Source organism: Leptonychotes weddellii, chromosome 14, assembly GCF_054177405.1.
Source record: "Leptonychotes weddellii isolate Sample4059 chromosome 14, ASM5417740v2, whole genome shotgun sequence".
Taxonomy (NCBI): domain Eukaryota; kingdom Metazoa; phylum Chordata; class Mammalia; order Carnivora; family Phocidae; genus Leptonychotes; species Leptonychotes weddellii.
The window spans coordinates 47,132,347-47,157,304 of NC_138382.1; the positions used below are offsets into that span (position 1 = coordinate 47,132,347).

Below are 24,958 nucleotides of genomic sequence, written 5' to 3' on the forward strand. Positions count from 1 at the left end.
CATACCTGTCCTTAAAGGCCCAGCCTGGTGTGGCTGGCTAATAGTCCTTCAGTCTTGGCTCTGTGGGCAGGCAGCTGTGGCCGGGAACTGAGCCTTGTGGCTCATGGTGTGGGGCAGAGGTGGAGTGCCCTTGAAGCTCTGAGACCCTGAGCTGGCCATGCAGGGGAACAGCACTCGCTGTCTCTGCCCAGCCCAGGGACGGAAGCAAGAACAGAGACATTGTCGGGAGAGAGCCCCAGAGTTAGGGGTGTCTGAGGTGAATGATCCTTTTAGGACTCTGACATACAACAGCCTTTGAAAGGGGTAATGGAGCACTGGAGAGAAATCGTGGCAGCCATCTTGCCATCAGTCCCATGGGCAGCTTCAGAACTTCTCTAATTCAAGCCCAAGGGATTTGAACACAGAAGGGCATGTGGCTCTTGTATTTTCTCGTTCTGTAAGCTGGGATGAGGGCAGCGGACAGCCACAATTGAAGGTGTCTTCCCAGCTTTCCCTCGCTTGGTGCTCCCTTACCCTTCTTCAGGATGTCTGGCCAGCAACCTGGCTCTTTCTTGCAGGCAGACTGTTTGGGAGTTTGATTAGTGTCAGAAATGGCAAGCCCCTGGACTGGGCTGCTTCAGTGACATGTCTTCTGGGGCCTCAGTCTTCTTTCTTCCTGCCTGATCCTCTTGTTTCTCCACCACCAGGTGACACCTCCGAATTTCTCAATGTCACAAGTGCCCAACACTTCCAGCTGTCCCCAGGCCTATTCTGAACTGCAGACACTGTCCCCCAGTGAGCGGCAGTGTGTGGAGACAGTGGTCAACATGGGCTACTCATATGAGTGTGTCCTGAGAGCCATGAAGAGGAAAGGAGAGAATATTGAGCAGGTGAGTGAGCGGTTGGCTAGGGGGTGGGGGGGAGTCAGCCTGGAGAGAGGTCCTAGACCAGTGTCCTGCTTGTATCCTAGAGCCCCATCACACTCATAGGCCCAGCATCCTTTCTTGTGAGTTCGCGGGACTCAGGGTGTTTTGTTGGGCAAACAGCAGCCTTAGCAGCAGTGCTTCTACTTAGGGGGCTGCTCTGGGACCCAGGCTGGAGGAAAGCCCTGGGAGTATTAGAGCCGTTGGGACTGTTCTCTGCCCCTCCTGAGAGGGCACACTAGGCTTGAGATACGGTCAGATGCCTCCTTCCAGAAATGTTTATCCTGTCATAACTGCCCTGGGGTGTTCCAAAATAGGGTACTGGAGTCTTAAACCTTGGGATTATTTTCTGACTTGGGCTATTTGTTAGAATATCCTGCCCAGGCTGTGGAGTTGACATGGAGATGTGAGTCAGTTGTGACAGGAACGCCTTTGAAAAATTACTCATGTTTATAAGGGTGTGCCTACCTGTTCAGCAAATAGTCACTGAGGTCCTGCTATGTTGGATGCAGTTCATGATACAAAATCAAGTCCTAGCTTGGTGGGGAGCAGATACCACACTTGCTGGCTTGTGTAAGACTCTTGGGAAGCACCGACAAGAGTGGTAATAGGTGCTCACCTCTTTTTCTTTTCTTAAGATTCTCGACTATCTCTTTGCACATGGACAGCTCTGTGAGAAGGGATTCGACCCTCTTTTAGTGGAAGAGGCTCTGGAAATGCACCAGTGTTCAGAGGAAAAGGTAGGACCCTTCTGTTTCACGGAAACCCTCTGGAAAGGAGGGACAAAGTAGCGTCCTCTGGCCAAGAACCCCCTTTCCCTACCAGTGACTACAGGCAGAGGTAGTCAGAATGCATTTTCTCTCAAGTGTCCAGATAGGCATTTGGCTAGTTTGGGTTGTTAGGTTTGACAAAGCATTGGGTTGAAGACTATATAGAGTCCCAGGGAAGGGAAAGGGAAATGACCTGGGCAAAAAGCTAGACTTCTGGATGATTGGGGAGATTGCTAGTCACTTTGCCTGGCCTGCTCCCTGGAGAGCAGCTGTTTCTGGGTTCAGTATCCTGCCTTGGTGTGCGTGTGGATTTTGGTTAGTGGGACCCATGAGTCAGCAGGATTTGGAACTGGGCATAGTTCCTGAAGGATGATGGGTTGTAGCATCAACTGGTCTGCCCTGGCTTCCTCCACAGCCACCCTCTGCTTGCTAGGGGACCTGAGAGACTCTCAAGGCTCTGGCAAAAGATGCAGACTTCCCCAAGCAGCCCCCTACATGCACATTCCTCCACTCTGCTATGTGGCCAGACCCCTCTCTTCAATCTTCATTCTCTTCTATCCCTTAGATGATGGAGTTTCTTCAGTTAATGAGCAAATTTAAGGAAATGGGCTTTGAACTGAAAGACATTAAGGAGGTTCTGCTACTTCACAACAATGACCAGGACAATGCTCTGGAAGACCTCATGGCTCGGGCAGGAGCCAGCTGAGACCAGGCACTGCCTAGACCCTGCCGTGGAACCGCCCCTGCAGGAGGCCCTGAGGAGCCCATGTGTGGGGAAGGAGAAGGGGCACACTTCCTGATTTTCTTTTGGGGGTGGAAGGTCAGGTGTGGAGACTGTGCTTGCCAGTCTCTGAGCTGGGGAGAAAGTAGGAAAGATTCGGGCATGTGAATGCCTCCAGCACTGCCCTGGCTCCTTCAATATTAAATGTATTTGTATTTTGAGAAGTGTCCTTCCCACCTTGGCCCTCCTGGGGTGTGTATGTCCTCAGCCGAAACCTGGCCCAGTTGCCAAAAGGAGTCAGGGAGAAGGGGTGGGAGGGCCAGACTCAGTGCTGCTTTAGGGCTAGATGCTTCCCTCCCCTGCACTGGTGGACTGAACTCTAATCCAAGTTGAGTGCAATTGAAAAGGTTCTTCCAGGGTTTTTTTTTTTTTTCCTCCTCCTTTTAACAAAGTCTCTTAGTGTTACACTGGTTCTGCAACGTCTCTGAGGTGCAAAGAATGCCCTTTCCCCATGGGGTGCTGAGTTGGCCTCGTCTGCCAGGCAGTTCTCATGCTTCCCTGCCCCAGCCTGTTTCATTTGGCTTGGTTTGGACCACAGTCCTCTGCTACCCAGGATTTTAGAGCCCCCTGCTCAAGGAAACAGTCATCAGTTTAAGAAATCATTGGCCCCTTCCCAGCATACTGAGTGGGGGAGAAACAGGCTGCAATAGAGTAGCCCAGCACTAACTCCACCTCGGTTCTCCTTGGAGAACAGCCTCTCCCTCCAGCCCCCTGCTCTAGGATGTCACAATGAGTTAACACCTAGTCATAGAAATCAGTCTCTTTCCTTTGTTTTATATTCTGTTGTACATCATTAAAGATCTAAATACAAAGGATATACAGTCTTGATGAATCTAATTTGCTAACTATTTTGATTCTTCAGAAAACTACTAATAAAAGTCTAAAAGGTATGTCCTGCTGTGATAATTTCTTTATTGCCAAGTGCTATTTTACTGAGGGGTTGGGGTGGGTGGGGAAGGGATTCCTGCTTGGATTTGCTGGGGATGAAACAGGCACTAACCATTTTCCGTCTTTTTAGTACTCTCTTCCCGCTATAGGCCTGTGGGACCCAGGAGCTGGCCCCGCAGTCGGCCCTGGCTTTATAAACCTGACCTAGCTCAGTCTCTGGAACCAAGGACATGCCTTCCTGCGAGACTGACTGTGGAGGTGAGACAGTCTGGGCCTTTGGGGCAATCACTCAGAAATGAGGAAGTACCTTTTCCTGTGCCACAGGCGGGACTGGATTCAGACTGCTTCACCAGCTCTCAGCGGTGCTGCTGTAGCTGAGAGAACTAGATTCCTCCCTGAAGTTTCTTGTCCTTATACTTAATGCCATCCCACAGTCCCTCTAGTGCTCTTGGCTGGCAGTGGGTCTCCTTCTTTTAGTGATCATGTGAGGAGATGGCAGAGCCTTTGGGCCACGAAGCTGGGAAGAGGCCGCCCTCTAGTGCTCAGTTCAGGCAAAGGGTGGCAGGGCTGTAGTCTCAGAAAGCCAGTCAGCCCTTCCGCTACCCTTTTATTTTTTTTATTTTTTTAAAAGATTTTGTTTATTTGACAGAGAAAGACACAGCAAGAGAGGGAACACAAATGGGGTGTGGGAGAGGGAGAAGCAGGCTCCCCGCCGAGCAGGGAGCCCGATGCGGGACTCGATCCCGGGACTCCAGGATCATGACCTGAGCCGAAGGCAGTCGCTCAACCAACTGAGCCACCCAGGCGCCCTCCACTACCCTTTTAATTAAGCCCTCCTTTTGAAACCTTAAAAAGGTATCCTTTTCCCTGTAAGAAACTGAAGTTTCCACACATTACAATGGGCATCAGAGCCAAGGCTGTGACACCTGCGTCTTATTTGACCCAGGGTGGCCCTAGGAAGTGGCAGACCACTTTGTATTTGTCGGGAGCTTCTTCCTCATGAAAAGATACACAGCAGGCAGAACTCACGTGAAGGGGTGTGTATAAAAATTCTGCCTCAGAGTCTCCGACTGTTGACTAGGGCTCTCAGTGCCAAGATACAACCGAACACAGGCCCTTGAGAGGGAGTGGACAGCCAGGGTGATGCTGGATAAAGGTAAGGTGAGGAGATCCTCCACTTCTTCAACTTTGCCACGAGTGGGCATGGCAGGTGAGGAGTCAGGAGCCTGGAACTGCTCCAGGAGCAGGAGTGCTATTGAAAGAGTAATGCAGTGATGTGGGCACAGAATTCAGCTAACAAAGCCCCTGAGTTCAGCATGTTTTCTTCCCCAGCTTGTGATCTCTCACCTCTAGGTTACCACTGGCCCACCCCATCCTCTGGTCCTCAAACTCAGAAACATCCACAAGGTTATTAGACCCAAATGTGTTTTCACAGACAAGGGGTCGGTAAGACAAATTCTCTTCTAGCCCCCCAGAAAAGGGAGGGGTATATTAAGTTTTTTAGGCTGCTCTGTCCTTCCCTACAGATGCTCCTGTGCTTGGAACTGAGGGACAGAGGCTTGGCCCTGAGAGAGGAGCTGGGGCCTAGTCAAGGCCATGTGTGGCTGGGGAGAGGCCAGCATGGGCAGGACCGGGGAGTGGGTTCTAGGATTTGTAAGGAGGGCCTGGCAGAGGCCCCTTCAGCCCCCGGGAATTCAGCACAGGCTCCTGAACTGCTCCCATCACCTCATACTGGATCTTGTTCTAAGACACCACTGTCCTCTCAGGGGCTGTGGTCGGCCTGTGGCAGGCCAGGTACAGCTGAAGCTGGCTCCTCAGACTCTGGATGCACTTGGATTTCAGAGCCAGGATTTCATCCAACTGGGTCACAGTATCTTCAAAATCCTGAGAAAGGAAACAAAGGACAAATGGAACTTTCGGTTTTGCTGGCCTTCTGTCAGGATCTGCTTTTCTAGTCCCTTTTCTTGCAGGAAGTTTTCAGAACCTAGGCCCTTCCTTCTGGAAAGTCTGCAGGATAGTCACTGTGGCACAGGGTGAGGCTCATTTCTCTGCATTTGAGAAACTTTTTAAGATTTTATTTTTAATCTCTAAACCCAACGTGGGACTTGAACCCACAATGCCAAGATCAAGCTTCGCACACTTCACCGACTGAGTGAGCCAGGCACCCCTGCACTTGAGAAACTTCTATGTAGAGAGGTATTCTGCAGGGCAGAGGGGTTTGTAAAAGTACCTCTGGTTGGGGGGTGCCTGGATGGCTCAGTTGGTGAAGTGTCCGACTCTTGATCTTGGCCTAGGTCTTGATCTCAGGGTCCTATGTTCAAGCCCCGTGTTGGGCTCCACATTGGGCGTGGAGCCTACTTAAAAAAACAAAAACAAAGTGCCTCTGGTCAGCATATGGCAGGTCACTTACCATCACAGGGAGGGCCTCCAGCAAGCCAATAAGGCAGAACGGCAAAGGACAGAGGCTGGAAACATTTCAGCCTGGAAATGGGGAGTGCAGCACCATCTCCCACCTGTCCTTGCCCCTCCTCGAGCTGTGTCAGGAATGGCAAGAGGAGGCCCAAGTCCTCTTAGAGTAGGACAGCAGACCCTTACCTAACACATAACCACAGCAAACAAGAATGGCCAGCAAACTACCTGCAGGCTAATTCCCAACAGACCCTGAGTGTCTAGCCAAGGCCACTTACATTAAGAGCCAGCTGGCTCATCAGGGTCTCCTCCTTGAAGCCCAGTTCTGCCATTTTATCCAGCTGTTCCTGGTGTGCTCGGATGACCACCTGCCTGGGAACACCAGAGGGGACACTGTGATCCTTTGGGCCTCCCATCTCTTCCAGGCAGCTTTCTGGGGCTGAGCCTCATTTCTAGGCCAGGAACGGCCCCTTCCCAGAATGGTCAAAGCTTTGACCATGGCCAGCCTACCACCCCTCCTCCCCTGTCACTTGTTCTTCTCAGGACTTGTCTAGGGACTAAAGTAGACCAAGAAGATACTGGGAAAGAGGGGCTTCTCCATCTGTTCCTGCCTCCCCAGCTACACTGAGGGACAGGGATGAGTGCTGCTTCTCCCTTGCAGGAGCTTCCCACAGCTTCCCTGCCAAAAGGCTCAAGGCTGTGACCACTGCAGCGGGCACACTTGGCACAAGGTGGAGCCTGCTGCCTCACCTGCCATCATTTTTACTTCCTAGGGGGAGTCCAGGGACCAAAGCAGGGTGTTTGAGCTAGAAACTGGAGGATCTGCCTTTTGTCGGACGCTGCCGACGGGTAGAGACCATGGAGACAGCAAGATCATCTCCTGGGACAGGCAGGCTCCTCACCTGCATGTCCTTCTCTTTGTCCATGGCCCTGGCCTGAGCCCCTGGGGGCAGCCCGCACACAGCTGGCCTAGACATCAGGAGCCCTAGCAAAGGGCTGTAGCCCCTATTCCCATACACCCACCCTCTCCCCGGCCCCTAATGCTGAGGGGCCGTGCTGGATCTCTCTGCCTCCTTTCTTTCTCTATGCTTTCTGTCGCCTTTCTGCTGCACCATCCACAGCATCCTTTGGGGAAGGCAGCACAAATCACCAGTCCTTCTGGTTTTGATCTTTACCATCTTGGAAGTTGCCCAGCCTACCTTGGTTCGGAGGGCACAAGGCTGTAGCTGTTGTATCCCTGGGCAGTACTTCCAGGAACACAGACCCAACAGAATGAAGAGGATTCTGATTTTACCACAGGTCACAGGCTTGCTGAAGGGGACAGATCCTCCCCTTTTACTCAAGTCCCAGCTTTCCCAGACTCAGGGTTCACCCACCCTGGCAGGCCTGCTCCCTTGAAAAGCGGGACCAAGCCTCTCTAGTTGTAGTATAGCTCTGACACTGAACCAACGATAGCCATTCCCAGGACAGACAGATGTTAAGCTGGGGTGGACGGAGGGGTGCCAAAGGGACTCAAGTCTTGGGGAGAGTGTCCAACTTACTGTGCAGGCCCCAGGGTGAGCTGATGCAGTGTCCCTGCAGTCTTTGGAGAGCAGCCAGGGACCAGGGGAGAGCCTGGTCTTGCTAAGCACCTTGCGATTGGCCTGTATTTGAGCCACATGATGTCCCTGTTGTAGCCAGGCAACTTGATGGGGTTTCTCGGCAAACTTAGCTCCTGCCAACCAAGTCCTGTCGGATATTTTCTTTCCTGGGCCCAGGGCTGGTCAGCCATATCACTACTTTTTGTTCTTGGGGTGATTAGAGGTGCAGGGTGGGGTCCTCCAGTATGTACGGTGGGGAAGGGCTTTCCTGGGAAACCCTGGGAGCTGCTCAGCTCTGCTGCCTCAGCATCGGCCTCATACTGCTGGCTACTCACATGTTCCTGGGAGGAGAGTGCAGGCTCTGTGCTCTGGCAGACCTCCCCTAGGTCAGCCTCATCGATGGGCAGCTTGTCAGGTGGGTGCTGACGGATGGGTGACGGGGACAGAACTGGAAGATCACCACTCGGCTTATTGTCAGGGGGAGATGATGAGAGCCACAAGTGCCCAGCTGCCAAAGACACTGGCAGGAGTGCCTTCTGATCACCAGCTGACACTGTGTGGCCCACAGATGGGCCCCCTGCTGCCATTAGACTGTGAGCAAGCCCATCCTGGGCCAGCCGCTCCAGGGGAAGAGGGCCCTCATCATCTGCGTTCTCCAGAAGGGACACAGTGAGGGGAGCCATCAGTCCAGAAGCATATTCAGAGCATGTGCCTGATTCCCCTCTACAGTCTTCTTGGTAAGGGTAACTGTTTTTCATTGTTCTGGTCGCCAGAGTTGGGCTGTCTTGGCCGATTTCTCTCAGAGGTGTGCTGACTGTCTCTCTCTGGTCTGGAGATCCTGGAACTGCCCCGTGGGATAGTGAGAAAATGAAACCATCTTCCTCCGGGGGGAGTAAACTACCCTCTGCCTGCCCAAGAACCTCACTTTTGAAAGCATTCTGTCTGAGTTCCAAGGCTGGGCCACCACCTATTTTCTGGCCATATACAAAGTCTACCTGGGAGCAGTAAGGCTTCTCTGCCGGGTTGTCTCTGGGAGAAAGCCCCGAGGAGGTAGAATCCTCCTTTCTGCTCCAGTCCAAAGGCACCTTACCTGGGCCGTGGCCATGACTGAGTGCTTCTCCTCTGTAGTTTGTGGGGTCCCTGGAGTACATCCAGTTTCCAGTTAGACCCTTCTCGTCACCATCTGTCCTGGGGTTAAAAAGCAGACTCTGCTGCCTTTCAGCCACCTGTTCCTCAGGGCTTTGCTCCCTCTGATGAAGGAAGAATGAGCCTTCGCTGTTCTCTAGGGTGTTCCTCTGCTTTGTGGTCCTCTGACTGGAGACATGTGAAAAAGAATCTTCACTGAAATCGCTGTCATCAAGGTCCTCAGCCTGGGCTCCATCCTGGCTCTCGGAATGAGAGCAGAAGAGGGGAGGGGTCTCATTCTGGAGCTGCCCCTCCAGGGGCCTGAACTGGCATAAGAACCTTTCCAGTGGTTGGTACTTGAACTTCTGCTGGAGGAGAGGTGGCTGCTGGAACTGCTGGTGATAGAAGCGCAAGTGTTCCTCCCTCTCCTCCTGATGTGGAGGGATGTCTGTCCACGTTTCCGAGGCGGGCCTGGCCGGTGTGCTCCCCTCGCTGCGCTGACCGTGTTCTGCTAAGTGGCGGCGGCCGCCAGAGGAGAGCTCAGCCCGTGACGCCAGCCGCGGCTGCACGGGCCGCACAGGCTGCCCTGTCTTGGACTCGGAGGGCAGCTTCCCACGCGCTGGGGCTTCTCCGGGGCCGGCCGCCTTGCTTCCCCACCTGCGGGCAGTTTTGTTGCCCATTTGATTTTTCTCAGAGCACAAGGACGCAGACTCTTCCGCCCTTTTTTTGGCTAACTGTCCAGACCGCGTGGCTCCTTTGACAGGGCTGGTCTGAACGACCCACTCTTGGGGAAGACTCCCTCTGGATCCATGCCTTTTACCGGGAACTTTAGGTACAGGTGCAAAAGGGACGTTGGGTGGGTGGCTGGCCAGAGGATGGGCCTTCCCTCTCATGGAGCCGGGAGCTGCCGTGAATGACTGCTGAAGCCCCAGCTTGACCTTTTTGGGAGAACACTTGTCCCCCAGCAGGGCCACAGGGGAGCTCTGAATTCGTTTTGGAGAAGAGTTTCCAGAGGTCTGATTTCGACTTGTAGCTGAAGCACAACATTTAACGCCTTTCTTTAGTTCTTTGACCCTGTAAATTACCATTTTATGTTAAATGTGTATTCTTGCATTGCTCCTTAATTCCTTTTCTATATTTTTCAAAAACCAAAGAAAAGTATTACAAAAGAGATGGGTGCAGTCTGAGGATATAAACATAAACTAAACATTCTATGATCAGAAGTTTTGGGGGGCGCTTGGGTGGCTGAGTTGGTTAAGCGACTGCCTTCGGCTCAGGTCATAATCTCAGGGTCCTGGGATCAAGCCCCGCATCGGGCTCCCTGCTCGGTGGGAAGCCTGCTTCTCCCTTTCCCACTCCCCCTGCTTGTGTTCCCTCTCTCGCTCTCTCTCTCTGTGTCAAATAAATAAATAAAATCTTAAAAAAAAAAAAAAGTTTTGGAAATCACCTTAGTCAGGGAAGCTTCAAAAATATCTCCAGACATTGCCAAATGTCCCCTGGGAGGCAAAATCACCCCCTAGATAGAGAATAGAGAACCATGCTCTATTCCACATGGGAACCTTAGAGAAGATGGAAAATCCAGAATTAGGTCTCTGCTACGATTCAGTTGTCAAGATCAGTCTCTTAACTCTGTGATATTTAAAAACACTAAGAATTTAGAATTACAAGGAGACATCAAGTAAAAATGTGATTCTCCAGTGGTCTGAAGATTCTTCATTAAAATCCCCTAGGAGGGAGCAGTACTTCTGCCTGGAGGCTCCCATAAAATGTCTTTGCCATTGTTTTGGTTTTAATCCAACCCTTACAAGTAGCCAAATGACCCCTGTGGCCATTTCTGAAAACCAAGATCATAAGCCTGACACTGAGACTTGATTTAAATCTTCCTTGAAGTCTGAGAGCAACGGCAGGCAGGTAACATAGCTAAGCAAAGAGATGTAGAATGTGACTGAGGACACGTGTCCATGGGCCTTTGTTTAGGTGTTGCAGTAGGGCATACATACAAGGAAACGGGCTGAGAAGAGCCACAGTCAGTCTAGATGGTTCCAAATTACTTCCTGCTATAAAAATCTTAACTATTTTAGTCTCAGTAAGAGAGAAACACCAAAATTTCCCCCTAGGAGTCACAGTAAATAATTCTAGAAAGCTGAGTGACAGAAGGAATCCTACAGGTAATTTGGTTATTGATGCTAAATGCTTCCAGTGTACTCTTCCTATCCCCAGAATCACTCCTGTCACTGAGCTTTTCTGATAGATCTATACCTATTAGGGGTCCAGCTGGAACTTTATTTTTAGACTCCTTAGCAACATTCTAGTATATAGAAGAAAATTTTAAAGAAGAAAATTTTAAATCAGAATTGTTAAATAAGCAATAAAATCATTGTGTGTGTATAGATTATTACTTAAAATTAATCTCACCAGGTCTCATTTAAGCACATAAAACAAATGGCTTTCATTCATTTTCAGTAATTTATCAGACTGCTTCAAATGGAAGAGATTTTTAAAAAATATTTTATTTATTTATTTGACAGAGAGCGGCATAGCGAGGGCAGGAACACAAGCAGGGGGAGTGGGAGAGGGAGAAGCAGGCTTCCCGCGGAGCAGGGAGCCCGATGCGGGGCTCGATCCCAGGACCCTGGGACCATGACCTGAGCCGAAGGCAGACGCTTAACGACTGAGCCACCAGGTGCCCCCTCAAATGGAAGAGATTTCTATTACACTTTTTCTGTTCTTTTTAAAGCCAAAATTATTTCAAATATTTCAATTATACTTAATACCTCCCTATGGGAAAGGGTTATTTTCATCTTCCTTTACTGAGGCACTAAGAGAGGAGATGTCTTGCTCTCTGCTCCTAATGATGAAGTTCTTACTTTAAGCAACTGATAACAGTGGGATCTGGGGAGTGGGTGGGGTTATGAAACGAAATCAGTTTATCGTTATCAATTACTGAAGCTGGATACATGGGGGTAAAGAATTTCAAGCCATATTCATTTTTTGGAAGCAAGTTTGGATCATCTCATATCTTCTATATGATCTCAGTTTGTGAAGTAGCCTTTCTTTTTAAGATTGATTTATGTGAGACAGAGCAAGAGAACATGTGAGCAGGGGGAGGAGAAGAAGGAAAGGGAGAGAATCTCAAGCAGACTCCACACTGAGAGCAGAGCCCGACTCGGGGCTCGATCTTAGGATCCCAAGATCATGACTGGAGCTGAAGCCAAGAGTCAGGTGCTTAACCCACTGAGCCACCCAGGCACGCATGAAGGAGCCTTTCTTATAGCAGTGCTAGTGTGCAGGCATTAGGAAACCATGCAATAAAGGAAACCTATTTGGGGGACCTATTAATATTACTGTTGCTTAAATTAACACATAGTGAATGGTAACTATGTACCTGGTGTGGTGCTAAGCCCTTCATAACATACTATCCTCATTGATTGCACATACCTAATGTATGGGTAGATGCTAATATTATCCCCTGTCAGATAAAACTGAAGCCCAAACCTTTTGCCCAAGACTGCCCAGCTATTTCATGGCAGAAGCAGATAGTCTTGACTACAGGGTCCACTCTTATAACCACTTTGTGAGGTCTCTCTCCTATTTAAATGAGATAGGTACACAGAGGGCCTCGCCTTGACACCCAGGAAGAGTTCCTCCTTTCATTCACAAATATTTATTGCGCATCTACTAGGTACCAAGTACTGTCTGGGCAGTAGATAAAGTGGAGAAATAGATAAGGTTTCTTGTTTTCATGGAGCTTAAATGACAGCTCACTTTTCCTTCCCAGTGAATTTCATAAAATGCTATGGATACTAAAGATTCCTCAACAGTAATAAAAAAAAACAGGTTTCCCTCAAATAGTTTGTTAATCTTGGAGACAGCTTCTGGGACACCAAAGAGAAGGATGTTAAGACAGGACCAGGCAGGAAAGTAGCCAGAGGAAAGGATGGAAGTGATAGCGTCTTCACCCCTGGTAGGAACCCTATGTCACCCCAGGTAAGAGATGGGGCATGGGGGTGGGGGAACCCTGGCAGATACCAAGGTCACCCCAGAAAGAGCCCTGACCATGTAGTCAGGAGGGCTAGATTTACCACCAGTTCCCAATAAGCCCTTTTAAAATTCCTGCCTTTCTCTGGGTTTATTTTATCCTTCTGTAACTTGTCATGTCTGGGTTGATGTCTTCTGGACCTACATAGCTCTAAGTGCCTCTGCCTTGATAAGTAACATGTATTCTATCCCTTACGATTAGGGCTGAGGCTAGCAGGGAGAAAACCTTGAGCCTTCCACTCCAAAGAAATATTTCATTTCCTACTAGCCATTTAAAAGTCACTGATGGGGGCGCCTGGGTGGCTCAGGTGTTAAGCATCTGCCTTCGGCTCGGGTCATGGTTCCAGGGTCCTGGTATCGAGCTCCGCATCGGGCTCCCTGCTCCGTGGGAAGCTTGCTTCTCCCTCTCCCACTCCCCCTGCTTGTGTTCCCTCTTGCTGTGTCTCTCTAAAATAAATTAATAAAATCTTTAAATAAATAAGTTCCTTCTCATCAAAACATTAAAAAAAAAACAAAACAGGGGTGCCTGGGTGACTCGGTTAAGCGACTGCCTTCGGCTCAGGTCATGATCCTGGAGTTCCAGGATCAAGTCCCGCATCAGGCTCCCTGCTCAGCGGGAAGTCTGCTTCTCCCTCTTACCCTCCCCCCTCTCATGTGCTCGCTCTCTCTCTCAAATAAAATCTTTAAAAAAACCTAAAAAATCAAAAAAATAAAACAAAACAAAACAAATAAGTCACTGATGGGGGTGCCTGGGTGGCTCAGTCGGTTAAGCATCTGCCTTCGGCTCAGGTCATGATCCCAGAGTCCTGGGATGGAGTCCAGCGTCGGGCTCCCTGCTCAGTGGGGAGCCTGCTTCTCCCTCTCCCTCTGCCTGCCGCTCCCCCACTTATGCGCGCGTGTGCTCTCCCTCTCTGTCAAATAAATAAATAAAATCTTTAAAAAATAAAAGTCACTGATGGAGTTGTCTCTGGAACCAGGGAACGTGTCCCCTTTCTCTTGTCACATTCACACTTGTAAAATGACAAGGCCTACCAAGTCACATTCTTCAGATGACCAGTTGCACATTCCCATGGTACTAGGATCACTGCCTCAAGAACAGACTTCTGGATCTCAAAATCAGATCTCTGTGTGTTTGAAACACACACACACACACACACACCTGGGAGCGACTCACCGGTCAGCGTAACACACACACACACCTGGGAGCGACTCACCGGTCAGCGTAACACACACACACACACCTGGGAGCGACTCACCAGTCAGCGTAACACACACACACACACACACACACCTGGGAGCGACTCACCAGTCAGTGTAACACACACACACACACACACACACACACACTTGGGAGCGACTCACCGGTCAGCGTAACGCAAGGTATTCAAAGTGTGTTCGGTGGCCACATGGCTTGGTGAGATGTTGGCAATCATGCAGGTTTTGGCATCACCAATGAAAGAATCCCTCAGAACCTGTCCACACAGAAAGCAGGTCAATGAAGTCAATTAACAAAGGGCACACTGACTACTTACTGTGTGCAGGACACTGGGCCATAGCTCCCCTCTCCGCTACAAAAAGGCAATTTACAAAGAAGAAATACAAATGATCAAAAACACACAAAAAAGGTACTTCACCAACCAATCAAAGAAATTCAAACTAGTAAGAATACTAATATTTTTCACCCATAAGATTAATTAAGACTCATGATACCCTGCCTTGGTGAGAGTCTAGGGAAATGGTCACTTTTCTACATTGCTACGTTATTTATGTACTGTGTACCATCAAACAGTGTAAGCTTTTGAGAAGGCAGTTTGGCAATATGTATAAAAATATAAAAAATGTGCATGCTTCCACGACATATTCCTAAAGAGAATTGCTCAGTTGATAAAAAAAAAAGTACACATAGGATATGCATTACATTATAATAATAATAATTAGAAAATCTAGGAGTCTGTAAACAGGGAACAAACTTTTTTTTTTTTTTTTTTTAGATTTTATTTATTTATTTGACAGAAAGAGAGAGAGCACAAGCACAGGGAGAAGCAGGCTCTCTGCTGAGCAGGGAGCCCGACATGGGGCTTGATCCCAGGACCCTGGGATCATGACCTGAGCCACCCAGGTGCCCAGCAAACTAAATAACTGTTAACTGACTACAATACAACCATTAAAAATAATTATGTATATCTGTACTTAGGTACACGGGAAGATCTAAAACTTACCTTTGAGTGAAAAAAGCGTAAGATTTCATACTTCTATAAGTAGATCTATGTGGGCAGAGAAATATCTGGAAGGATAGTTACCAAAATGTAGCAGTGATTATCACTAAGGTGGGATTTTCAGGTATCTTTTGCCATCTTCTTTGTACTTGTATATACATATACTGTTTGAATAACTATTATCATTATTATTTTTTTTTTTAAAGATTTTATTTATTTATTTGAGAGAGAGAATGAGAGACAGAGAGCACGAGAGGGAAGAGGGTCAGAGGGAGAAGCAGACCCCCCGCTGAGCAGGGAGCCCGATGCGGGACTCCATCCCGGGACTCCAGGATCATGACCTGAGCCGAAGGCAGTCGCTTAACCAACTGAGCCACCCAGGCGCCCCTCATTATTATTACTTTTAAAAGATTTTATTTTTAAACAATTTCTATACCTAACATGGAGCTTGAACCCACAACCCCGAGATCAAGAGTCGCACACTCCACCAACTGAGCCAGCCAGGTGCCCCTGAATTATTTTTTATTTTTTTTTTAAGATTTTTTTTGTTTTGTTTTGTTTAAGACAGAGACACAGCGAGAGAGGGAACACAAGCAGGGGGAGTGGGAGAGGGAGAAGCAGGCTTCCCGCTGAGCAGGGAGCCTGACGCATGGCTCGATCCCAGGATCATGACCCAAGCCGAAGGCAGACGTTTAACAACTGAGCCACCCAGGTGCCCCGTGAATTATTATTTTTTAAATTAAATAGGAAGACATTTTCTGGGGATGGTGAACTTGTTTTAAAAAATAACAGAGCCAATGTCAGAATCAGGGCTAACCACCCATAAGAAGGGTTTCCTAAGTCTCTAGCTGAAATCATGTTTGAGAAGATATAATCTAATCCACAGATCACCAGTTCTGATAAGGAGTTATAGGTTCTGCCCCAGGCCATGTGGAGCCATTAGATTAGCTGCACAGAGAACCTCTGCCAAAATACAAAGATCCTCACCTAGACTGCCGTCTACGCTAGTCTGTCCTCCACGGAGCACAGGACGTGGTGCAGAAAGGAATCAGGGGCATCCATAACTGCCTTCACAGCAGTCTGTATATGTAGGGAGACCCCTCCGTGGGCTACTGTTCTGTAGCCAGTACAATGCTGAATTAGTGGTACTTTCCATTAATTAAGAAGCATAGTGTCATGACAGAAAAATGGGAGGAAAAAAATTACTTACAATTTTACCACTCAGAATAATCAGTTAACATAGACATAATTTTTTTGTGTGTATAGTTTTTTTCCCCTCATTTTATATTTTTAAAAAACTATACGTCTTGGTCATCTTTCCGATCAGTACATATCAAAAATCTATCTCATTCAGAGTACCTGGCTGATTTAGTCAGTAGAGCACACGACTCTTGATCTCAGGGTTGTAAGTTCGAACCCCATGTTGGCTGTAGAGATTACTTAAAAACAACATCTTTAAAAAATAAGCAAAAAGTAAATTTACAAAACTTTAAAAAATCTTACTCTTTTTAACTCCAGGGGTTATTTTTTGTCTTCAAACACTAAGTCTTAGAGCTAAGAAAATACTTAGTATAGCTATACCACCCCCACTTCAAAGGCTCAGAGACTCCATTAAATCAAAAACTCTTCTTTATATTAGAAATAAGCAGAAAGCTGTTGGGTGGTGACCAGAAGTACACTGCTGCCCTGTGAAAGCTCAGTGGCTTCATACTGCAGGCATCTCTGCCCGAGGATGCCCATCCCTGCCTAGAATGACCTGGAAGGAATGTGACTCCTTCCCCCCCGCCCAAGCTTAGCATGATGCCTTGGTGGCAGTGGAGGCTTTGCCGAACAAATGAATGAAACGGAACAAACTCAAAGTTCACATTTAACATTACCTGAGTTAATTTGCTTTGCCTGAAGGGAGTGTGGGTGTGTTCCTGATCCAATGCGCGGATACATTCCTTCAGCTGCAAAGTGGTAGATTAACAACAAGCACATCAAATATCACATGCAAAGAGAAAGTAATGGATCAGACTTTTCTTAAATAAGCCATACTCAGACAATCCTCCAAAAGGAAGTCAAAATGCCCTGGTAGTTTCTTGTCCAACAGGAAAAATCAAGCTAGACGGGTAAACATCCTGAGTGAGCTCCCTGTGTCTAGTTAAGGGCCTCCCATCCTAAAGGCTATAATCCTAGGATTAGCCCCAACAGTGGGGAACAGACAAACCAGGGACATTCCCACAGGCACCCCCCAGAGTCCAAGCTTATGTGGTGGCAGTTCTGCCTTGCCAGCTCCCTTTTTCTTGCCTCCTCTCATACTATTAGTAGCTATAGATGCACTTAAGTACAGAAAATCTCTATACCACTCCCCCACCTCCCTGCTCACATATGCACACCTATAGGTGTAGATTCGAGCGCAGATTCAGATAGAAGTTTCTGATAATTAGTTTGAGAGAGAGCAAGAGTGTGCACTAACTTAAAGAAATCCAAAGTGGGGCGCCTGGGTGGCTCAGATAGTTAAGTGTCTGCCTTCGGCTCAGGTCATGATCCCGGGGTCCTGGGATCGAGTCCTCATCGGGCTCCCAGCTCCTTGGGGAGCCTGCTTCTCCCTCTGCCTCTCTCTGTCTCTCATGCATAAATAAATAAAATTAAAAAAAAAAAAAAAGAAATCCAAAGAGGATTTTTGCTTTTATTTAAAAGTAGGGGCACCTGAGTGGCTCAGTTGGTTAAGCCATAGCTTTGAACTGTGTCTGCAAACATCTGTGCTTTATCTTTTGTTTTTTCTAACAGTTTTTTTTTTTTAAAGTAAACTCTATGTCCCGTGTGGGGCTCGAACTCATGACCCCAAGATCAAGAGTTGCATGCTCCACTGACTGGGCCAGCCAGGCTCCCCACCTGTGCTTTATCTTCATTTATTTTCTGCATCCATTACCAAGATGTGTCCTAAGAGACTTCTGTTCTGATCAAAAGGACGTAATATGGAGGGGCACAGGCAACACGGTATAGCAGCGAAAAGGAACAAGGAAGAGCTCTGCATACAGCCATGCGGTGAGCTCCAGGGTGGTGTTAAGTGAAGAAAGCAAAGTGTTGGCAGTATGCTACCCTTTTTTTTCTGAGGTGAATACAAATATATATATATTTGTATATATATATAATGCTTATCTAAGGGGAGGGAGGTAATAGGGTTGAGGGGACAGGGATGGACACTAGATTTCTTTCAATGTTCTACAGTTTTTACTTTAACTGAATATGAAATTGGTAAGCTTAAACATATAGAAAAGATTTCAAGTGACTGTGCAACACAATATTATGACAGTACACCTAAGTGGGATACAACCTAAGGGTGAAAGGAAACTGCAAAGAAATAGTAATCTGAATTTAGTAATCGTATTATGAAAAATATCAGCATTATTTTGAAATACACATATATTGAAGTAGAGCAAATTATATAAATGTTGTTAGGAACTAAGAATTCTAGCATAAGAGAAAGGAGACAAAAATATAAATTCAAAAAAGTTAACCCAAAACCCTGTAATCTTAATTTTGAATTAATTTATTATTATGAGTCCCTAATGTATTTTCCTCTTTCAAAAAAAAAAAATCTACTTCCTAGCTCTGTCCAACAAAAAGGCCTAGAAGCCAGGACTAACCCAGTGGTAGTAAGCATGCCTAGGACCCTAAATGGTCTCTAAATGCCATTTCCTTCTAAAACCAAGGCTTGTTGAAGAATTGACTGGTTCAAGGTCTGGGGAAGGAAATGTACAAGATGAGCCTAGAAAATCTTGTCATAACAAAACGCCAGGAAGCTATTAGAGACTAATAGTTGGTCAAAAAACCAAAGGAACATACTTGAAAAGGCTCCCATTGCCCAAAGATGTACAATTTAAATACCAAAAAGAATAATAATTACAATGAGTTTATAATAACACAAAGCCAAACAAAACAGTCAATAATAACAAATTCATTGGTCATGTTTAGGATACTAGGACACCAAATCATTCTGAAAACTGTTGAGTAAAGGCAAAGAATCAAGCAAGCATTTAACTTGTCTCTACTGTATGAACTTAATTGAGGAAAAATTCTTTCCAGCTAATAAAGAAGGAATGTTAGAATGAGAGTATCACCATTTTGGAATCCCTAATGAAACAATAGATACAGGTGATGCTCATCAATGGCTGGTAAATCCATTAAGCAAAAAAGTCTGAGAGGAAACTCTAACAGAGGAATTACACAGACAACACTCAAATCTTTCTCAATTCTTAAAAATCACAAAGAGACAACCAACCGGACATTCTGTACTTCCTGATGTGTTCCTATAGGAAGTCTAAAAACTACCCATGAATTCTTGCCAAAAAACCAGAACCTCAATCTGATCAAGCTTCTAGAACAGTGCTTTCCCAACAGGAATATGTTAGCTACAAGTGCAAACCATATGTATAATTTTAAATTTCTAGTAGCCACATTAAAAAAACAAATGAAATTAATCTTTTTTTTTTTTTTTAAGATTTTATTTATTTGAGAGAGTGAGCGAGAGAAAAGCATGAGTGGGGGGACGAGAGGGAGAAGCAGACTCCCCTCTGAGCAGGGAACCCAATGTGGGCTTGATCCCAGGACCCTGAGATCATGACCTGAGCTGAAGGTAGACACTTAACCACCTGAGCCAGCCAGGCGCCCTGAAATTAATCTTAATTATATGTTATGTAATCCAATATATCAAAAAATATTTAAAAACCCAGCAAAAATATTATTTCAGCATGTAACCAGTATGAAAAAATATTGAGATATTATACCCGCTTCAAGATCCAGTATGTATCGTACACTTAGAGCATATTTCAATTCAGATGAGCTACACCGGAAGTGCTCAGTAGCCATCTGTGGCTTACAGGTCCCTCCCGTACAGCACAAGTACGGATCTTAGCCACTCCACAGAGAATACAGAGGATAGAGTATGATGTTAAACATCCACATGGGGATGCAGTCAACCTCATCCAGAATGTTGGAAATCTTACAGGACAAGTGACCCAGTTTTCTTCAACAAATACAGATATTAAAAGAGAGAACAGAAGAACTGATATGGAATAAAAGAGACTATCAAAAGCAATCCAAGGGTACTGTTTGCATCTTGATTTGAACAAACTGTGAAAAGACATTTACGGGACAACTGGAGAAATGATAATACTTCCTGGGTAATAGATAACATTACATAATTATTGGGTGCCTGCATGGCTCAGTTGTTAAGGGTCTGCCTTCGGCTCAGGTCATGATCCTGAAGTCCTGGGATCGAGCCCCATGTTGGGCTCCCTGCTCAGTGGGGAGTCTGCTTCTCCCTCTCCCACTCCCCCTGCCTGTGTTCCTGCTCTCGCTATCTCTGTCAAATAAATAAAATCTTAAAAAAAAAATTAAATATTTCTTCAAGTATGATAATGGCATTATAGTTATATTAAAAAATAAGAGTCCTTATCTCTTCGAGATAATGAAATATTTGTGGAAGAAATGACAGGCTGACAGGATTTGCTTTACTATAATCCAACCAGGGGAAGGAAAGGGTTGGTTAGATTTTTCACATGTTGAAGCTGGGTGCAAGAATTTGGGAGATCATTATACGATTTATTCTATTTTTTTATGTTTGAAAAATTAATACAATTTAAAAACTTGGTGAGCAAGAGAAAGCTTACCTAAGTTAACCATTCAGCAGCTGCAGAAATACTTTTCTGCCCCTAAGGGAATGACCAGAGGAAGAGAAGAGAGGGACAGAAGGGAAGAGTTGCCTAGAACTGCTAAGAATCTGATCAGGCAGCCTCCATCTCCAACCCTGGAATCCCACTGCCAGACAGAAGCATGCCCTTACTCTGCTGATTCTACCCCACCCCATCCTCACCCACTCTGGTTGCATGTAAAGAGGGGCAAAATCTCTCAAGAAGGATTTTTATTTTTTTATTATTTTTTAAAAAATATTTTATTTATTTATTTGACAGAGAGAGACACAGCGAGAGAGGAAACACAAGCAGGGGGAGTGGGAGAGGGAGAAGCAGGCGGGACTCGATCCCAGGACCCTGGGATCACGACCTGAGCTGAAGGCAGACGCTTAACGCCTGAGCCACCCAGGCACCCCTCAAGAAGGATTTTTAGATCAAAGCTTTCAAACTTACAGCCAGAAGACTCTGGTTTATTTCTGCGCCTTCCATCTTTGTCTGTCTGTCTGAGTCTCTGGCATCTGCGGCTCTTTCACTGCCAGCCAAGTCAATAAAAGAGATCCTAGAGAAGACACACAGCAGGGATAACTTCTTGGGGACTCTGCTTTATTTTTACATCAGTCAGCAATTTGGGGCAGCAGGAAGAAATTAACACTGGCCCAACCTCTGGAAAGAAAAGACACTGGCAGCTTTCCAAAAAAAGTATTATAAGATTCTGATCTGCTAGCCATTGTGGGAGCTGTTCACTCAGACACTTCCTTTGGTTTTAATCATTTGTGAGAAATTAATAAAATTAATAAAACATTCTTCCCATAAAGCTAAATGACTACAATGCAAATCACTTAGGTCACCACTTAGGTGATTTTTTTTTTTTTTTTTTTTTTACCACTTAGGTAATTAAATAGAAACTTTTGTGGGCTGCTTTCCAGCCAAAAAAGAAAAAGAAAGAAGAAGAAGAAAAAAAGAAAGTTAAAAAAAAAAACAAAACAGACTCATTACTCAGAGGTGAGATAGGCTCATCCATCAGTGTTGCAGAGTTTGCTAAGATAGCACCAGAGAAGCAATGAATGTACCCAATTGTCTTATGGCTTCTTTCAAGAAGGATAGATTAATTTTCTCTTTTTTTTTTTTGGCCTGTAAGCTGAGATGCATTTCCTACTATTTCTTTGCTGATACTGTGTTTCACGTTAGAAGCAATCAATGTCCCTTTTAATAACTTAGGCTTGACCAACAACAGGTCATTACTTCATGGTTAATTAACTGATGGCACTTTAATACAATGATTTATTTCAGAGCTAACAACTCTACTCTGTATCCCTGATATTTATTAAAAACTCCATGGTGGCAGAGTGTCCTGTTGTTGATAACACATATTTCAAAGTCACATTAGGGAAAGGCAGACAATGCAATTCTTTGCGTATTTCCAGCTCACCTGCCAAATGTCCTCTTGGCTGAATCTTTGATCTGAATTTGGATGATAGCATGGGAGCGGGAGGAGTCTGCGTTAACTCCAGTGGCCCCGGTGCTGCGCTCCTTGCTGCCCTTCAGAATCACCTGAAAATAAAATCCATAGGGTGATTTCCCCAAGAAGTAAAAAATGCCCCTGGTTCCTAAGGGTTGGTTGAGAGCAAGAGAGACCAGGCATATAACTTTGTCAGTATACTGCAGTATTTTCAGAAAGCTGCCTAAACATTAAATCATACAGAGTAAGTACCCAACAGCAATGCAAACAATGTGGAATACTAACCTTGGGGGAGAACATTCAACAGCTCAAGAGCTAATTTACTTCTTGTCTTATATATTCTTTTTAATATCTTTGATTGATTTAGCCTGACTATAGTCTCCAGGGCATGACTTGTCTCCAAGGCAATGTCCCACAGTACCCATCTATCTTAGTGACTAAAGCAAAGGACAGAAATGTGCATCATGGAATGACTGATTACAACCACCTGTTCCATCAGGAGGCAGTCATAAAGGAGGCCCCGGCCTGATGTGTGGGAACATGGAAGTAACGAGCTATCACAATTGACACGAGCCCATGATTTCCTTTGAAACCAAGTGCCCCTCAAAATACAAGTAAAGATAACCTGGGTCCCTGTAGCCCACAGGGAGAGGGGGAATAGAGGTGAAGTCTCAGGACTGGCCTCTTGCCACCGAAAACACAGCCATAAATGAACACGCTGCCTTGATTTTAGATAGAGGGAGGAGTGTTGATTACTGGGAATAAAAAAGGTGAAGAAATATTATTTGACAGAGGGGTGCCCGGCTGGCTCAGTCAGTGGTGCGTGCGACTCTTGATCTTGGGGTTGTGGGTTTGAGCTCCATGTTGGGTGCAGAGATTACTTAAAAATAAAAAAATCTTTATTAAATAAAACATTCATTGATAGAATCTTCACAACACCCTAGATATGAGGTGAGTTCATTATATTATGCCCAGTGTATGTTGAAGAATAAAGAGGCTGAGTTGTGGGGCACCTGGGTGGCTCAGCTGGTTGAGCGTCCGACTCCTGGCTTCAGCTCAGGTCATGACCTCAGGGTGGTGGGATCAAGACCTGGGTGGGGCTCCATGCTCAGCAAAGAGTCTGCTTGAGATTCTCTGCCCCTCCCCCTGCTCACACAGTCTGTCCCTATATAAATTTTTTTTTAAATTTTATTTTATTATGTTAGTCACCATACATGACATCATTAGTTTTTGATGTAGTGTTCCATGATTCATTGTTTGCGTATAACACCCAGTGTTCCATTCAATACCCTCCTTAATACCCATCACCGGGCTAACCCATTCCCCCACCCCCTTCCCCTCTAAAACCCTCAGTTTGTTTCTCAAGAGAGTCCATAGTCTCTCATGGTTTGTCTCCCCCTAAATAAATAAAATCTTAAGGAAAAAAAAAAGAGGTTGATTTGCTCACAAACAGCTGTTGTGTGACAGAACCAAATTCTATATCCAGTATGTCTGACTCCAAAGCTTATGTGGTTTCCACTATGCTGTCAGGTGCTTATGATAAATTCATTTATTTTGCAGTGAATTAAGGGTAAGGGAGTCCTAACTCATTTTTTCTCAATCTTTCAAAATTTTAATTTATATTATATTGAACATAGCCACAGTTTCCAAATTAAGAGTCCAAAAGTTGCCAGAATCAAACTTCAATAGGCCATAAAATATCTTAACATGCAGGTACTTTTTAAAAGTTTAACTAATATGCATGGAACTAGAGGGTATTATGCCAAGTGAAATAAGTCAATCAGAGAAAGACAATTATCATATGATCTCACTGATACGTGGAATTTAAGAAACAAAACAGAGGATCATAGGGGAAGAGTGGAAAAAATAAAACAAGACGAAACCAGAGAGGGAGACAAACCATAAGAGACTCTTAAATGTAGGAAACAAACCAAGGATTGCTGGAGGGATGGCGGGGGGGAGGGATGTGGTAACTGGGTGATGGACACTAAGGAGGGCACATGATATAATGAGCACTGGGTATTATACAGGACTGATGAATCACAGACCTGTACTTCTGAAACCAATAATACATGTTAATTAATTGAATTTAAATAAAATGCTTAAAAGATAATAAAAAATAAATTTAAAAAAAAGTTTAATAATAAGTTCCTTCCTGGTTTAAGCAGTTGTGTTTCTAAAGATTATCTGTATATGAGATTTAGAATTGAACTTTAAAATCAAATTTAGAATCATATTTTAGATGCACTCATTTTGTAAATAATCTGCTAAAAGTATAACAGGTCCATCTGATGAATCTTTTTTTTTTTTTAAGACTTTATTTATTTGCGAGAGAGACAATGAGAGACAGAGAGCATGAGAGGGAGGAGGGTCAGAGGGAGAAGCAGACTCCCCGCTGAGCAGGGAGCCCGATGTGGGACTCGATCCCGGGACTCCAGGATCATGACCTGAGCCGAAGGCAGTCGCTTAATCAACTGAGCCACCCAGGCGCCCGAATCTTTTTTTTTTTAAGATTTTATTTATTTGACAGAGAGAGACACAGTGAGAGAGGGAACACAAGCAGGGGGAGTGGGAGAGGGAGAAGCAGGCTTCCCGCTGAGCAGGGAGCCCAATGAGGGGCTCGATCGCAGGACCCTGGGATCATGACCTGAGCCAAAGGCAGACGCCTAACGACTGAGCCACCCGGACACCCCTGATGAATCTTTTTATCAAGAGAAGAACTTGTTAATTTATAACACTGGATTTTCAACTACATGGCTAGGATGTTACTGCTAATCGGAAATGAGAAGAGTGAGAGCAGTAGTCCTTTCCCCTGGCTGTGGCAGGTGGCCCTGGCCTGCAATGTTAAATAAGCTCTGCTGCTGGCGAGGCCACGAAAGGCATATTTGTAACTGAAGCATCTAGTTCAACTGTGCTTCCTCATCCTGGCCTCTCTCCTGTCACTCTGACTTCATGCTGACATAGACTGTAAAGCAATGAAGACAATGTGTGATGTTCTTTTTATCAAACTTCTCTTTCCTTTTTCTATCAGAAAAGGAAGACATGCTTACTGTGGAAAACTTGGAAAATACAGGAAAAGTATCAAGAAGAAAATATATACCTCCCATAATCC

General features: G+C 45.8%; 2 protein-coding genes across 5 annotated transcripts in view; one reads left to right on the forward strand and one right to left on the reverse strand.

The window, feature by feature from the left end:
• The first annotated feature begins 501 nt into the window (after positions 1-501).
• On the forward strand, positions 502-3,343 carry UBAP1 (ubiquitin associated protein 1). Its single transcript, XM_081803097.1, has 3 exons — positions 502-869; positions 1,541-1,642; positions 2,238-3,343. Exons 1-3 carry the CDS (start codon positions 708-710, stop codon positions 2,376-2,378), a joined length of 405 nt encoding a protein of 134 aa, XP_081659223.1. The 5' UTR covers positions 502-707; the 3' UTR covers positions 2,379-3,343.
• The window catches only part of KIF24 (kinesin family member 24), a 60,256-nt gene continuing 38,637 nt past the window's right edge, over positions 3,340-24,958 (reverse strand). For 2 of the 4 annotated variants that reach the window (XM_081803075.1, XM_081803074.1), the window contains exons 7-13: positions 21,817-21,938; positions 20,841-20,946; positions 16,587-16,658; positions 13,856-13,965; positions 7,292-9,529; positions 6,029-6,122; positions 3,341-5,225 (exon numbers count right to left, since the gene is read on the reverse strand). In XM_081803075.1, the coding sequence (XP_081659201.1) occupies positions 5,085-5,225; positions 6,029-6,122; positions 7,292-9,529; positions 13,856-13,965; positions 16,587-16,658; positions 20,841-20,946; positions 21,817-21,938 (2,883 nt within the window). In that variant the 3' untranslated portion in view covers positions 3,341-5,084. Of the gene's footprint in view, positions 5,226-6,028; positions 6,123-7,291; positions 9,530-13,855; positions 13,966-16,586; positions 16,659-20,840; positions 20,947-21,816; positions 21,939-24,958 lie in introns of all 4 variants that reach the window. The other 2 variants (XR_014140025.1, XM_081803076.1) reach the window with 2 other exon arrangements.

What these genes read in the sequence shown, in the direction of transcription:
- UBAP1 (XM_081803097.1), top strand. Translation starts at nt 708, where the DNA reads ATGTCACAAGTGCCCAACACTTCCAGCTGTCCCCAGGCCTATTCTGAA. An exon ending in AAGGAGAGAATATTGAGCAG is followed by an intron (nt 870 to 1,540) that starts GTGAGTGAGCGG and finishes TCTTTTCTTAAG; the next exon opens with ATTCTCGACTATCTCTTTGC. An exon ending in ACCAGTGTTCAGAGGAAAAG is followed by an intron (nt 1,643 to 2,237) that starts GTAGGACCCTTC and finishes TCTATCCCTTAG; the next exon opens with ATGATGGAGTTTCTTCAGTT.